This window comes from Stenella coeruleoalba (assembly GCF_951394435.1).
Source record: "Stenella coeruleoalba genome assembly, chromosome: X".
Lineage (NCBI taxonomy): Eukaryota > Metazoa > Chordata > Mammalia > Artiodactyla > Delphinidae > Stenella > Stenella coeruleoalba.
The window spans coordinates 46,384,728-46,397,764 of NC_137152.1; the positions used below are offsets into that span (position 1 = coordinate 46,384,728).

At 44.2% G+C, this 13,037-nt stretch overlaps 1 protein-coding gene across 1 annotated transcript; it reads left to right on the top strand.

Moving 5' to 3' along the window:
* Positions 1–466: 466 nt before the first annotated feature.
* LOC307180578 (actin-like protein 7B) lies at positions 467–1,927 on the top strand (the record flags this gene model as incomplete). Its single annotated transcript, XM_079910962.1, is given in 2 exon segments — positions 467–1,489; positions 1,493–1,927. Coding segments are annotated over 2 exon segments (1,320 nt in total). The 5' UTR covers positions 467–604.
* Positions 1,928–13,037: the final 11,110 nt, after the last annotated feature.

Genomic DNA, 13,037 nt, shown 5'->3' on the forward strand with positions numbered 1-13,037 from the left:
TCTTCCCCTCTAGCTGTAGTTACCACCTACACACTCTTTAAGGTGACCTGGTACATTGGATTTGGAGGAACTTGGGTTAAAGTACAAACAAACACTCCAAGAGCTGTTTTCTCTTGGGCAAGTCATTTGCATTCTGAGCCTTGATTTCCTTAGCTCTGCCTACCTCCCAAGATTCTGTGAAGTGTCATGTGAGGTGCCTGCTACAGTGTTTGGCTGTAGTATTTATCAATACTGCTCAAGTATTTATCACCCTCTTGGCCAAGAAGCTGAGGAGGAAGAGGTGTTCAGCTAGTGAACGAGGGATTAGGAGTGAGGATATAAGGAGAGGGAGCAGAAACCTCTGAGACCCAAGTGTGGTTGGACTTCTAAAACTGTGCTGGCCACCTGCTCTGTCTGGGAGCAAAGTCGAGTTATGCCAATGGAGGTGGGGGTGATAGATCAAGGGCCTGCCAAGGCCAAGCCCTCCCTGGGCTGCCAGAATGGACTAGCCCGTGGTGACATCACAATCCTGAGGGGTTGCCAAGGCACTGCTGGAGGTGGACCTCTTATTTCTCCCCACGGAGCTCTAGGATGTGGACGTGAGAAAAGTGAGCAAGGAAGGCAAATGGAGACAAGGAACAGCCCTAGCCCCAAGACCATGGGCACGGCTCAGGGGGACCCTGGAGAGGCAGGCACGCTGCCAGGTCCTGAGGCTGGCATCCGGGACACAAGTTCATCCACTCAGCTGAAGATGAAGCCCAAGAAGATGAGTAAGATCAAGGCACTCATCATTGACCTGGGCTCCCAGTACTGTAAGTGTGGCTATGTGGGCGAGCCGAGCCCGACCTACTTCATCTCCTCCACTGTGGGCAAGCTCTGCTCTGAGGCAGCTGATGCCTGTGACACCCACAAGCAGACCTACATGGGCCACGAGCTGCTCAACATGGAGGTGCCTCTGAAGCTGATTTATCCGCTAAAATACGGCATCGTGGTGGACTGGGACTGTGTCCAGAACATCTGGGAGTACATCTTCCACACGGCCATGAAGATCCTCCCCGAGGAGCATGCTGTGCTGGTCTCCGACCCCCTGCTCAGCCCCACCAGCAACCGTGAGAAGTATGCAGAGCTCATGTTCGAGACCTTTGGCATCCCTGCCATGCACGTGACCTCCCAGTCGTTGCTGTCCATCTACTCCTATGGCAAGACCTCTGGGCTGGTGGTGGAGAGTGGGCACGGTGTCTCACATGTGGTGCCCATCTCCAAGGGCGACGTGCTGCCAGGCCTGACAAGTCGTGCCGACTATGCCGGCAGTGACCTCACCAACTACCTGCTGCAGCTGCTCAATGAGGCCGGCCACAAGTTCACGGACGACCACCTGCACATCATCGAGCACATCAAGAAGAAGTTCTGCTACTCGGCACTCAAGCCAGTGGAGGAGCTTGGCCTGTGCCTGGAGGATCTGCGTGTGGATTATGAGCTCCCCAACGGCAAGCTCATCACCATCGGTCAGTAGCGCTTTCTGTTCACTGAGATGCTCTTCAAGCCCACCTTGGTGGGCAGCAACCAGCCTGGTCTCCCCAAGCTCATGGCCGCCTGCCTGAACCACTGCCAGGAGGCCGGCTTCAAGGAGGAGATGGCAGCCAACCTGCTGCTGTGTGGCAGCTGCACCATGCTGGACGGCTTCCCAGAGTGCTTCCAGAGGGAGCTGAGTTTCCCCTGCCCGGGGGACAGCCCCACAGTGGCTGCTGCTCCCGAGAGGAAGACCTCCGTGTGGACCGGCGGCTCCATCCTGGCCTCCCTGCAGGCCATCCAGCAGCTTTGGGTCAGCAAGGAAGAGTTTGAGGAGCGGGGCAGGGCAGCAAGGGCTGAGCAGTGGTGTCCCTACAGTCCAGGCCTGTGTGCAGACAGCCACAGGCCACTCTATACACATTTACAGAATTTCACATAAAATTTTAAGATGCAATGCCTCTTGTCTGGTCTGGATTTCTTGCTCTAGTGTGGTAGCAGAAGGTGGTGGTGAGTTGGGTTTAGGCATATCAGCACCTTCTGCTCTGCTGGGTGGGGAGCAGCAGGGGTTGGGGAGGCTCACTGGGCCCTCCCCCTCTGCTCTCCCCATGAGGGCAACATCATCATAGAGCCCAGAATGTAGCTTCCTGTTCTATTAGCTCTTCAGGGTTCAAAATTCAATCCAACAGACACTCATACTGCTTGCTCACCCATGGACCAAGGGGGAAACAAAGGCTCAGATTAAGGGACAAGCTTGGGTCACATAGTTAAGTGGTGGGTGGGAGACTCACAACTAGGTGTCTGATTTCCGTCACCTGTTTCTGCCCCTGATGGTCACCTGCCCCCAGCTTTATCACTGCTTGACTGCCTCACTAACCAACCCTCACTACCTGCCCCCTTCAAAGGAACAGTCCATGGGTGTCTCCTGAGTGGGAGGGGCCATTTCTACCCATCGGTGGCCCTCTCCCTTTAGACACCTGCCAAAGTTGCAGCTATTTTTACAGAGTCACAAATAACCACTGAATCAGGAGGGTGTTAGAGAAACCAGAAGGCCATTTAGAAATCATGTGTTCTCTCCCTCCTGTAGAGATGGGGAAACTGAGGGCCAGGACAGAGGGGGCCATGTCAGTGGTTGAGCCTAGGTCTCCTGACCCAGGTCATGATTATTTCTAGAAGGGCAAACATGGTTACTTTAGTTTGGAATGCTATAGCAAAATACCACAGACGGGGTGGCTTATAAACCACAGAAATCTATTTCTTACAGTTCTGGAGGCTGGAAGGCCAAGATCAGGGTGCCAGCATGGCCAGGTTCTGGTGAAGGGCTTCTTCTGGGTTACAAACTCCTGACATCTGGCTGTGCTCTCACTTGGTGGATGAGATGAGGGGTATCTCTGGGGCCTCTTCTATAAAGACACTAAAGCCATTCATGAAGGCTCTGCCCTCCCAACGGTCACCTTCCAAAGGTCTCCCCTAATACCATTACTTTGGGCATTAGGTTTTCAACATATGAATTTGGAGGGAGGGGTGGGGGATTGGGAGGGTGGAAGCAAACACTCAATCTATAGCAATGGTTCTTAATGGTTAGCAACCATTAAGCACTTACCAAGCATCTACTATGGGTGAGGCCCAGAGCTGGAGACAGAAATGGCCAGAATATGGCCCTTCCCTTGGGATTACACACAGCTAGTGGGGGATCCAGTGGACAGTCACGTTGGTGGCTGAGCTCAGAGTTCCTGGGGGTAGGAAGGCGGAGGCGGTGTATTGGAAAGCTGCAAATGGAGAAAGAAGTGCTAGGCGTGGTGACCACTTAGTAGCTTTAGGGCTGAGGGAGAAGCCATCGAGTTTTGTGAGATTTTAGCTGGTGAATGACTGACTGCCTAGAAGAAGGTGGTTCCTGCCTCTTCTCCTACCCCACCTCCTGATGCAGCCCATGACCAGGGGTCCATGAGCAGTTGTCTGTGAAATCAGACATTGGTGAGCTGCGTAATCTGATGGGCTATCAAATATCTGTGAGCCAACTCTTACCTTAGACAAAGAGTCCGGATTTGGGGACAATCTGTGAGGCTGCCTCTGTCCCTGGCCTTGTGCGGGAGCTGCAGCTTTGGGAAAGAACCAGACATGGTCTTTATCACCTAACGCCTTGCCATCTAGGCCCTCCCTGTTGCCTAGAACTGGGTTTCTAGCCTGGAGTTTGAGTTCCTCTGGGGCTGACAGGGCCTTGGTGCTATGCAGGAACCTGGGCTCTTTCCTGTAGAGAGAGTTGCAGACTGGAGGACTGGAGGCTGATGGTGCCAGTAGACACATTTTATTCGGCCAGAAAAGTGTATAAATTTTTTTCTGGAATGTGAATTCTTTCAGTGGGGCCTATATTCTTGTGTTGCCAAAGTCTCTACCACTCTGATGTCTTCATATATACCTGCTGCTTCAACATAACTTTTGTTTTATTAGCCAGCATTCATTTCTGCTGCTTGCAACCCAAGAACATTTGCTTAATACTTATCCTAAATACCTGATGAGTTATAGAGAGGGAAATGGAGGCTTATAGAGGGGAAAGTGATGTGCCCCAAATCACACAGGCAGTAAATTAGTGCTGCATGTGCACGTTCTTCCACGTGCTCATCTTGACTATCTCTGAAAACCATGCCTATGTCTACCTCCCCGCCTCTACAATCTGTTCTTCCTTACTCCCCACATTCTCAGCAACTCCTCCTGTCTCCACAGTCACAGCTTCAGTGCCCTCATCTCCTGGTCCTCTCCTCTAAAAGCATCCCTGTGTGGCAGATGTTATAAAAACACTAATCACTTAATCTCTGGTGACTCTTATAATTGAAATATTAAGACCAACACTTCATTTATTTCCCAACAAAAAAGCTACTACACGTGAAGAATTTTTGTCACAGTATTAGAGAATGTCAGATAACACATTCACACTTTAGCGTGCTAACCTAAGCGTGTCAATTGGCCGTTGTTCTATATTCTCTTGTTTAGGTTTTTGTCCTCGAGGTTAAACTTGAGCTTCTTAAGGGCAGGAACTCGGACTTCCTCATCTTGTTTTTCTCTGGGCCCAGTGCAGAGAAATGGCATGGGGTGGGTGTTTAGTACATGCCAATGGAAGTGACTTACTCCCAGTCAGTGAGGTAGAAGTTACAAGTATCTTTCCATATTTTACAGGTGAGGACCCTGAAGCTAGTAGAAGTTAAGAATCTTGTCCAAGTTTACCCACCTGGTAAATCACAGTCTTGTGCTAAATCAAAGTTCTGTGATTCCAAAATGCGTCTCTGCCCTTATCTCCTTTCTGAAAATTTTCAGTCTCTTTTACAAGAAAAAAAATATGTGTAAAAGATTCCTTTCAAGTAATGAACAACAGGTATGATGTAATTTTCATAATCATCCCAAGGTATAAAAGTTAAGAATGCCAATCTTTTAGCAAAGGAGAGACAACTTGCCTGAGACTCCCAGAGACATAAATAAGCAAGTATTAGAGTGACATCATGTGGTAATGTCCTACTATTTAGACATGACAAGAGGCCTGTTATCCTCACTGCCTGTCTGGGCAGCCTGATCTCTCTCCCTCAAATGTATTACCAAGTTTGTCCTAAGAATTAGCTGCAAAAGGTGGGTTTCAGCAATTCACTTTATTATAATACAAACCATTAATGGTGTTTTATTTGATAAGTGTTTTTTTTTAAATCCTACATTTTCTTGTAATGTAGTGGTTCTTAACCAGTGAGGAGAGGGAATGTGGGGTATTGGTGATGCTGGAGCTAGCTCTTAATGGCTTGTGACAGTCCATTGTTAATGTCAGGAATTTAGCAAGCCAGTTAAACCATGTTGGTAGCTTGAAATAGGCCAAGGTAGAAGTATTGCCTTTTTTTTTTTTTGCAAGTAGGCATTCCTGTGTCTTCTAAGGGGATTTAGTTCATGTATAATGCAGATGCACATTGCACACTAAAGAGGAGGGGGTAGTGGCTCAAACGGCAGATAAAAATTTCATGTTAATTTTTTCTTGTCCTGCCTTAAAAATAAAGTTTGCTTCCTCATAAAGACACAGCTCTATAAGGTCAGAACGCCTTTTACCACCTGTCCCAGTTCCACTTACCTTCAAGGCCCAGCCCAATGCCACTTCCCACCACTGTGGCCTACACACCAGCCTTGGCTTTATCAGCCACCAAACTCAGCAGAAAGGACGGACTGTGCCTTTTCCATCTCTGTGTCATGGCTCAGAGTAGGTGCCCTGGGGAAAGTATGCTCTATGTATTGCTCAGAGGCTCCCTAATTTGTATTTGCTAGTCCTGGACCTTTTGCTCTTTCCTCCCAGAACTCTGCAGAATTTCTAGGGTTCTCAGCTTTCAACTGGCTGCCTGTCAGAATCATCTTGGGAGCTTTTAAGAAAGACCCACGCCCAACTTCAGTACCAATTAAATCAGAATGTGTGGGTGGAGTGGAAGCACCAGTGTGATCTCACAGGCCCCCAGTGATTCTGATGTGGGAACCACTGCCCTAGGGAAGCCTCAGGCCCCACTTAGTCTTTCATTTTCATGAGCAGAAATGCCAAACATTTCAGGCAGCACTCGGTCTAGAAAAATGTTCTTTTCCTGAGATGGAACCTGAGAATCTGCCAATTTTCTGAGCCTTTAACATTCCAGAGACCACTGCATGGCTTCTGAAAGGAGTTTCACCCCTCCCGGCTTCTGCATTTGCATAAATATGTAGAATAATAATTAGGATCTAAATGAGTCATAGAAGAAGCAATAGGACTATGCTTAGTGAGTTCTTGGAAAGTCAGGCCAGAAAGCAGTGCTTTACGGATGACCCTTGAGCAATTGCAGAGACTGAGAGCCACTTCCGTGGTCTCAGGAAGGAAGCATCCAGCAGGGAAAACCGTGAGGATAGGAACTGGATCAGCAAGAGCTAGCATGAATGTAACCCCTCAACCACAGCCTTGAGAAGCACCCCTCCCTCATTTTTATGGCCAAATAAATGGATATGGGGTTGAATTCTTCCAGGATCCCTTTCTCCCCCATCGCTAAAACGAAGGCAGCTTGGTACATTTCCATAGCTCTAAGCACTTTTTTCATCTTCTTGTGGTTTGAGAGGACCAGGCCTCTTCTCCACCTCTCACCCTGGTGTGTGCATGCATACCTGCATATACACAAACCGTTATACATACATGTACAGGCATGTACACAGGGCATGCAGTCTCCTTAGAGGAATTTATTTCTTTGTGAAGGGGGGCATTAAAATGGAGGGCAAAGTTCTTGTCTTGGTCTTGTGGTTCTCAAATTTTTTTGCTTATTAGAGTCACCTGAGGAGCTTTCAAAACTTAATGCTGAGAACTTCTGGCTCATGGAGTCACCTTATTCTCTCAGGTCCTCCCTCTTACAACTAAAGCCCCCTGGACACTGACAGAGATTCTCTCCTTGACCAAACTCTAGCCAGGGTCCCCTGAGCCCTTTCTTAACTAAACCTCAACCTTGGCCTATAAAGACTGGAAAAAACACTAAAATAGTTTCTAACAGCTCAAGGCTGCATCCATAGGATGACCCCATACCCCCGTAGAATGTTTGTCTGAGAAAACTCAAGGATGCCCAAAGAATTTACTGTTTGCTCAAGCCAACACCCGAAGGAAGATAGGTTCCCTGTCTCCCAGCCTCTGTGAGAGGGTAGGAGCCTAATTTCAGTAAGTGCCAGTTGGCAAACCCAGATGGGTTTCACAGAGACCAGCCCCTGCTTCCTGCATTTTTGTATTTTTTCACTTCTCTGACTCTCCTAAGCCCCTGCTTGACTCCCTCCCTATGCCTTCATTCTCCCTTTAAAATGCAGTCACCTTGGGACTTCTCTGGTGGTGCAGTGGCTAAGAATCCATCTCCCAATGCAGGGGACACAGGTTCAAGCCTTGGTCTGGGAAGATCCCACATGCTGCGGAGCAACTAAGCCCATGCACCACAACTCCTGAGCCTGAGCTCTAGAGCCCACGAGCCACAACTACTGAGCCCACGTGCTGCAACTACTGAAGCCTGCGCTCCTAGAGCCCGTGCTCCACAACAAGAGAAGCCACCGCAATGAGAAGCCCACGCACCACAACAAAGAGTAGCCCCCACTCGCCGCAACCAGAGAAAGCCCACGCGCAGCAACAAAGACCCAACACAGCCAAAAATAAATAAATAAATATATTTTTTTAAAAAAGAGCAATAGGAGCATCTTTAAAAAAAAATGCAGTCACCTCTATGTAAATCAAAATGGAACTCTTTTCTCTCCTGTAATAGTATTTTATTGGTTAAAATCTGTTCTTACCACTTAAACTAATGTCTACCTTTGTTTAACTTTGATAATATGACACACCAAATAAACATAGGAAGACTCCAAAAAGTGAAAGAAGTACTTGTAGGCAAGTTGTTATTATCTTTAGAAATTACTTATATTAACTATATTTTCTTATTTTTCGTAACGCCCCCAAATGCCAGAGCAACACAAATTTTAAAAAATAAGAAAATATCTTTAATATAATTGGCCCAGTGATGAATGGATACCAAATAGACAAACACAGACTCTAAGAAAGCACAGTTAGGACTTCCCTGGTTGTCCAGTGGTTAAGACTCACTGCTCCCAGTGCAGGGGGCAAGGGTTCTATCCCTGGTCAGGGAACACAAATCTTGTATGCCGCATGGCATAGCCAGAAAAAAAAAAGAAAACAACTCTGTTTGGGACTCCCCTGGCTGTCCAGTGGCTGAGATGCTGTGCTTCCACTCCAGGGGGTGTGGGTTCGATCCCTGGTCAGGGAACTAAGATCCCACATGCCAAGCAGCGTGACCAAAAAAAATAGAGCAAAAGAAAAGAAAAGAAAACACAGAGTGGGTTTCAATGGGGCTGAATGCAGACTTGATCTCCCACTCCATCTTCCTGTGGCATGGAAGTGGGTGCCATGCAGTGGGGTAGTGTCAGTGGGTCCAGCATTGCTGTACCTCCAACCTCATGCAGCAACAATGAGGCAGAAAAAGGTGATTAGAGGTGAGGCTAGTTGGCACTTACCTCTCTCCTCTTCATTCTCTGGTGACAAGGGGGCCCAGTGGGAAGCTGATTTTACACCCCCACTTGGAGGCAAGTAATTTGTGGATATCAAGAAACTGATTATAAAGTTTATATGGAAAGGAAAAAGACCCAGAATAGCCAATACCACACTGAGGAAGAAGAAAAAATTTGGAAGACTAACACTATCTGACTTAAAAACTTACTTAAGGTACAATAATTAAGACAGTGTGGGATTGGTGAAAGAATAGACAAGTAGATCAATGAACAGTATAGAGAGCTCCAAGATAGACCCACACAAATATAATCAATTGATTGTTGACAATGGAGTAAAGACAATTCAATAAAGAAAAGATAATTTTTTAATAGAATAGAACAATTGGAAATCCTTTTGCAAAAAAATAAACCTAGACACAGATTTTACACCCTTCACAAAAATCAACTCAAAATGGATCATAGACCTAAACACAAACCTATAAAACTTCCAGAAGACAACATAGAAAATCTAGATGACCTTGGGATTGGTGATGAAATTTCAGCTGCAACACCAGAAGCACAATCCATGAATGAAAAAATTGAACTAATAAGTTGAACTCTATTAACAGGAAAAACTGCCCTGTGAAAGACACTAAGAGAATGAAAAAACAAGCCACAGAACGGGAGAAAATATTTGCAAAACAAATAATCTGATAAATGATTGGTATCCAAAGAACTCTTAAAATGCAACAGTAAGTAAATGAACAATCCAATTAAAAAATGGGCAAAAGAGGGCTTCCCTGGTGACGCAGTGGTTGAGAGTCCGCCTGCCGTTGCAGGGGACACGGGTTCGTGCCCCGGTCCAGGACGATCCCACATGCCGTGGAGTGGCTAGGCCCGTGAGCCATGGCCGCTGAGCCTGCGCGTCCGGAGCCTATGCTCCACAACGGGAGAGGCCATGGCAGTGAGAAGCCCACGTACCGCAAAAAAAAAAAGGGCAAAAGATCTAAACAGACATTTCAACAAAGAAGACATACAGGTGGCAAATACACATATGAAGAGATGCTCATCCTATATAAAATATGCAAAATTGTACATCCACTTTAAAAGGCAAGTTTTTAAAAACCAAGCTATATGTATTCTTACCATATGATCTAACAATCACACTCCTAGATATTTACTCAATTGAACTGAAAACTTATGTCCACAGAAAAACCTACACATGAATGTTTATAGCATCTCTACTCTAGTTGCGAAAAACTGGAAGCAACTAAGATATCCTTAAATAGGTTAATGGATAAATGGTGGTACATCTGTACAATGAAACATTATTCAGGAATAAAAACTATGGACTTCAGTTAATAATCATATGTCAGTATTGGTTAACTAATTATTACAAATGTGCTACAGTACTGCAAGATGTCAGTAATAGGGAAAATGTGTATGGGTGGGGGGGTGGTACATGGAAACTTTCTATGCTATCTGCTCAATTTTTCTCTAAATTTAAAACTGTTTAAAAATAAAATCTTTTAAACAAACAAACAAAAGGCAATCTATAGCCTGGGAGAAAATATTTGCAACCCATATATCCAGCAAAGGACTAGTATCTAGAATATGTAAAGAATTCTCAAAACGTAACAGTTAAAAACAATCTAATTAAAAAATGGATGTAAGACGTGAACAGACATTTCACTAAAAAGGATGTATATGTCTTCTTTGGAGAAATGTCTATTTAGATCTTCCACCCATTTTTTGATTGGGTTGTTTGCTTTTTTGATATTGAGTTGCATGAACTGTTTGTATATTTTGGAGATTAATCCCTTGTCAGTTACTTCATCTGCAAATATTTTTTCCCATTCTGAGGGTTGTCTTTTTGTTTTGTATATGGTTTCTTTTGCTGTGCAAAAGTTTTGAAGTTTCATTAGGTCCCATTTGTTTATTTTTTTTTTCCTTTTTAAATAAAAATTAGCTTTGTCTTTTTTATTATATAATTAAAGTGCGCTCATTGTAAAAACAGATTCAAACCATAATGAAAAGTATAAGGAAATCCATGGGAAACCACCTAAAATCCCACCATCCAAAGGTAACACACAAAGTGTGTGAATTTTTTCCATTCTTATCAGTGAGAAATGCTACCTCATTTCTACTATTTCTTTTTTTTATTTTCATGACTACTAGCAGGGGTGTGTTTACTGGCTTTTTGGATTGCTTCCTCTGTTACTCATTTTTATCAGTGGCCCATTTTTCTGGGATTGTTTGCCTTTTTCTTAGGAATTTCTGGGAGCTATTATCTTTATGTGTTGCAGCTATTTTTCCCAAGCTGTCATTTGTCATTTTTTTTTAACATCTTTAATGGGATATAATTGCTTTACAATGGTGTGTTAGTTTCTGCTTTATAACAAAGTGAATCAGTTATACATATACATATGTTCCCATATCTCTTCCCTCTTGCGTCTCCCTCCCTCACACCCTCCCTATCCCACCCCTCCAGGCGGTCACAAAACACCGAGCCAATATCCCTGTGCCATGCAGCTGCTTCCCACTAACTATCTACCTTACTAAGTTTGTTAGTGTGTATATGTCCATGACTCTCTCTCGCCCTGTCACAGCTCACCCTTCCCCCTCCCCATATCCTCAAGTCCGTTCTCCAGTAGGTCTGTGTCTTTATTCCTGACTTACCCCTAGGTTCTTCATGACATTCTTTTTTCTTAAATTCCATATATATGTGTTAGCATACGGTATTTGTCTTTCTCTTTCTGACTTACTTCACTCTGTATGACAGACTCTAGGTCTATCCACCTCATTACAAATAGCTCAATTTCGTTTCTTTTTATGGCTGAGTGATATTCCATTGTATATATGTGCCACATCTTCTTTATCCATTCATCTGACGATGGACACTTAGGTTGTTTCCATCCCCAGGCTATTGCAAATAGAGCTGCAAAGAACATTTTGGTACATGACTCTTTTTGAATTTTGGTTTTCTCAGGGTATATGTCCAGTAGTGGGATTGCTGGGTCATATGGTAGTCCTATTTGTAGTTTTTAAAGGAACCTCCATACTGTTCTCCATAGTGGCTGAACCAATTCACAATCCCACCAGCAGTGCAAGAGTGTTCCCTTTTCTCCACACCCTCTCCAGCATTAATTGTTTCTAGATTTTTTGATGATGGCCATTCTCACTGGTGTGAGATGATATCTCATTGTAGTTCTGATTTGCATTTCTCTAATGATTAATGATGTTGAGCATTCTTTCATGTGTTTGTTGGCAGTCTGTATATCTTCTTTGGAGAAATGTCTATTTAGGTCCTCTGCTCATTGTTGGATTGGGTTGTTTGTTTTTTTGTTATTGAGCTGCATGAGCTTCTTGTAAATTTTGGAGATTAATCCTTTGTCAGTTGCTTCATTTGCAAATATTTTCTCCCATTCTGAGGGTTGTCTTTTGGTCTTGTTTATGGTTTCCTTTGCTGTGCAAAAGCTTTGAAGTTTCATTAGGTCCCATTTGTTTATTTTTGTTTTTATTTCCATTTCTCTAGGAGGTGGGTCAGAAAGGATCTTGCTGTGATTTATGTCATAGAGTGTTCTGTCTATGTTTTCCTCTAAGAGTTTGATAGTATCTGGCCTTACATTTAGGTCTTTAGTCCATTTTGAATTTATTTTTGTGTACGGTGTTAGGGAGTGTTGTAATGTTATTCGTTTACATGCAGCTGTCCAGTTTTCCCAGCACCACATATTGAAGAGACTGTCTTTTCTCCATTGTATATTCTTGCCTCCTTTGTCATAGATTAGGTGACCACAGGTGCATGGGTTTATCTCTGGACTTTCTATCCTGTTCCATTGATCTATATTTCTGTTTTTGTGCCAGTACCACACTGTTTTGATTACTGTAGCTTTGTAGTATAGTCTGAAGTCAGGGAGCCTGTGTCCTCCAGCTCTGTTTTTCTTTCTCAGGATTGCTTTGGCTATTCGTGGTCTTTTGTTTTTCCATACAAACTGTAAAAGTTTTTGTTCTAATTCTGTGAAAAAATGCCATTGGTAATTTGATAGGGATGTCATTGAATCATACAGATGGCTGAAAAGCACATGAAAAGATGCTCAGCATCACTCATTATTAGAGAAATGCAAATCAAAACTACAATGAGGTATCACCCCATACTGGTCAGAGTGGCCATCGCCAAAAAAAAAATCTATAAACAATTAATGCTAAAGAAGTGTGGAGAAAAGGAACCCTCCTACACTATTGGTAGGAATGTAAATTGGTACGGCCACTATGGAGAACAGTATGGAGGTTCCTTAAAAAACTAAAAATAGAGCTACCATATGATCCAACAATCCCACACCTGGGCATATATCCAGAGGAAACCATAATTTGAAAAGGTGCATGTACCCCAATGTTCAAGAAGCACTATTTACAATAGCCAAGATATGGAAGCAACTTCAATGCCCATCAGCTGAGGAATGGATATAGAAGATGTGGTACATACATACAATGGAATGTTACTCAGCCATAAAAAGGAACAAAATAATGCCATTTGCAGCAACATGGATGGA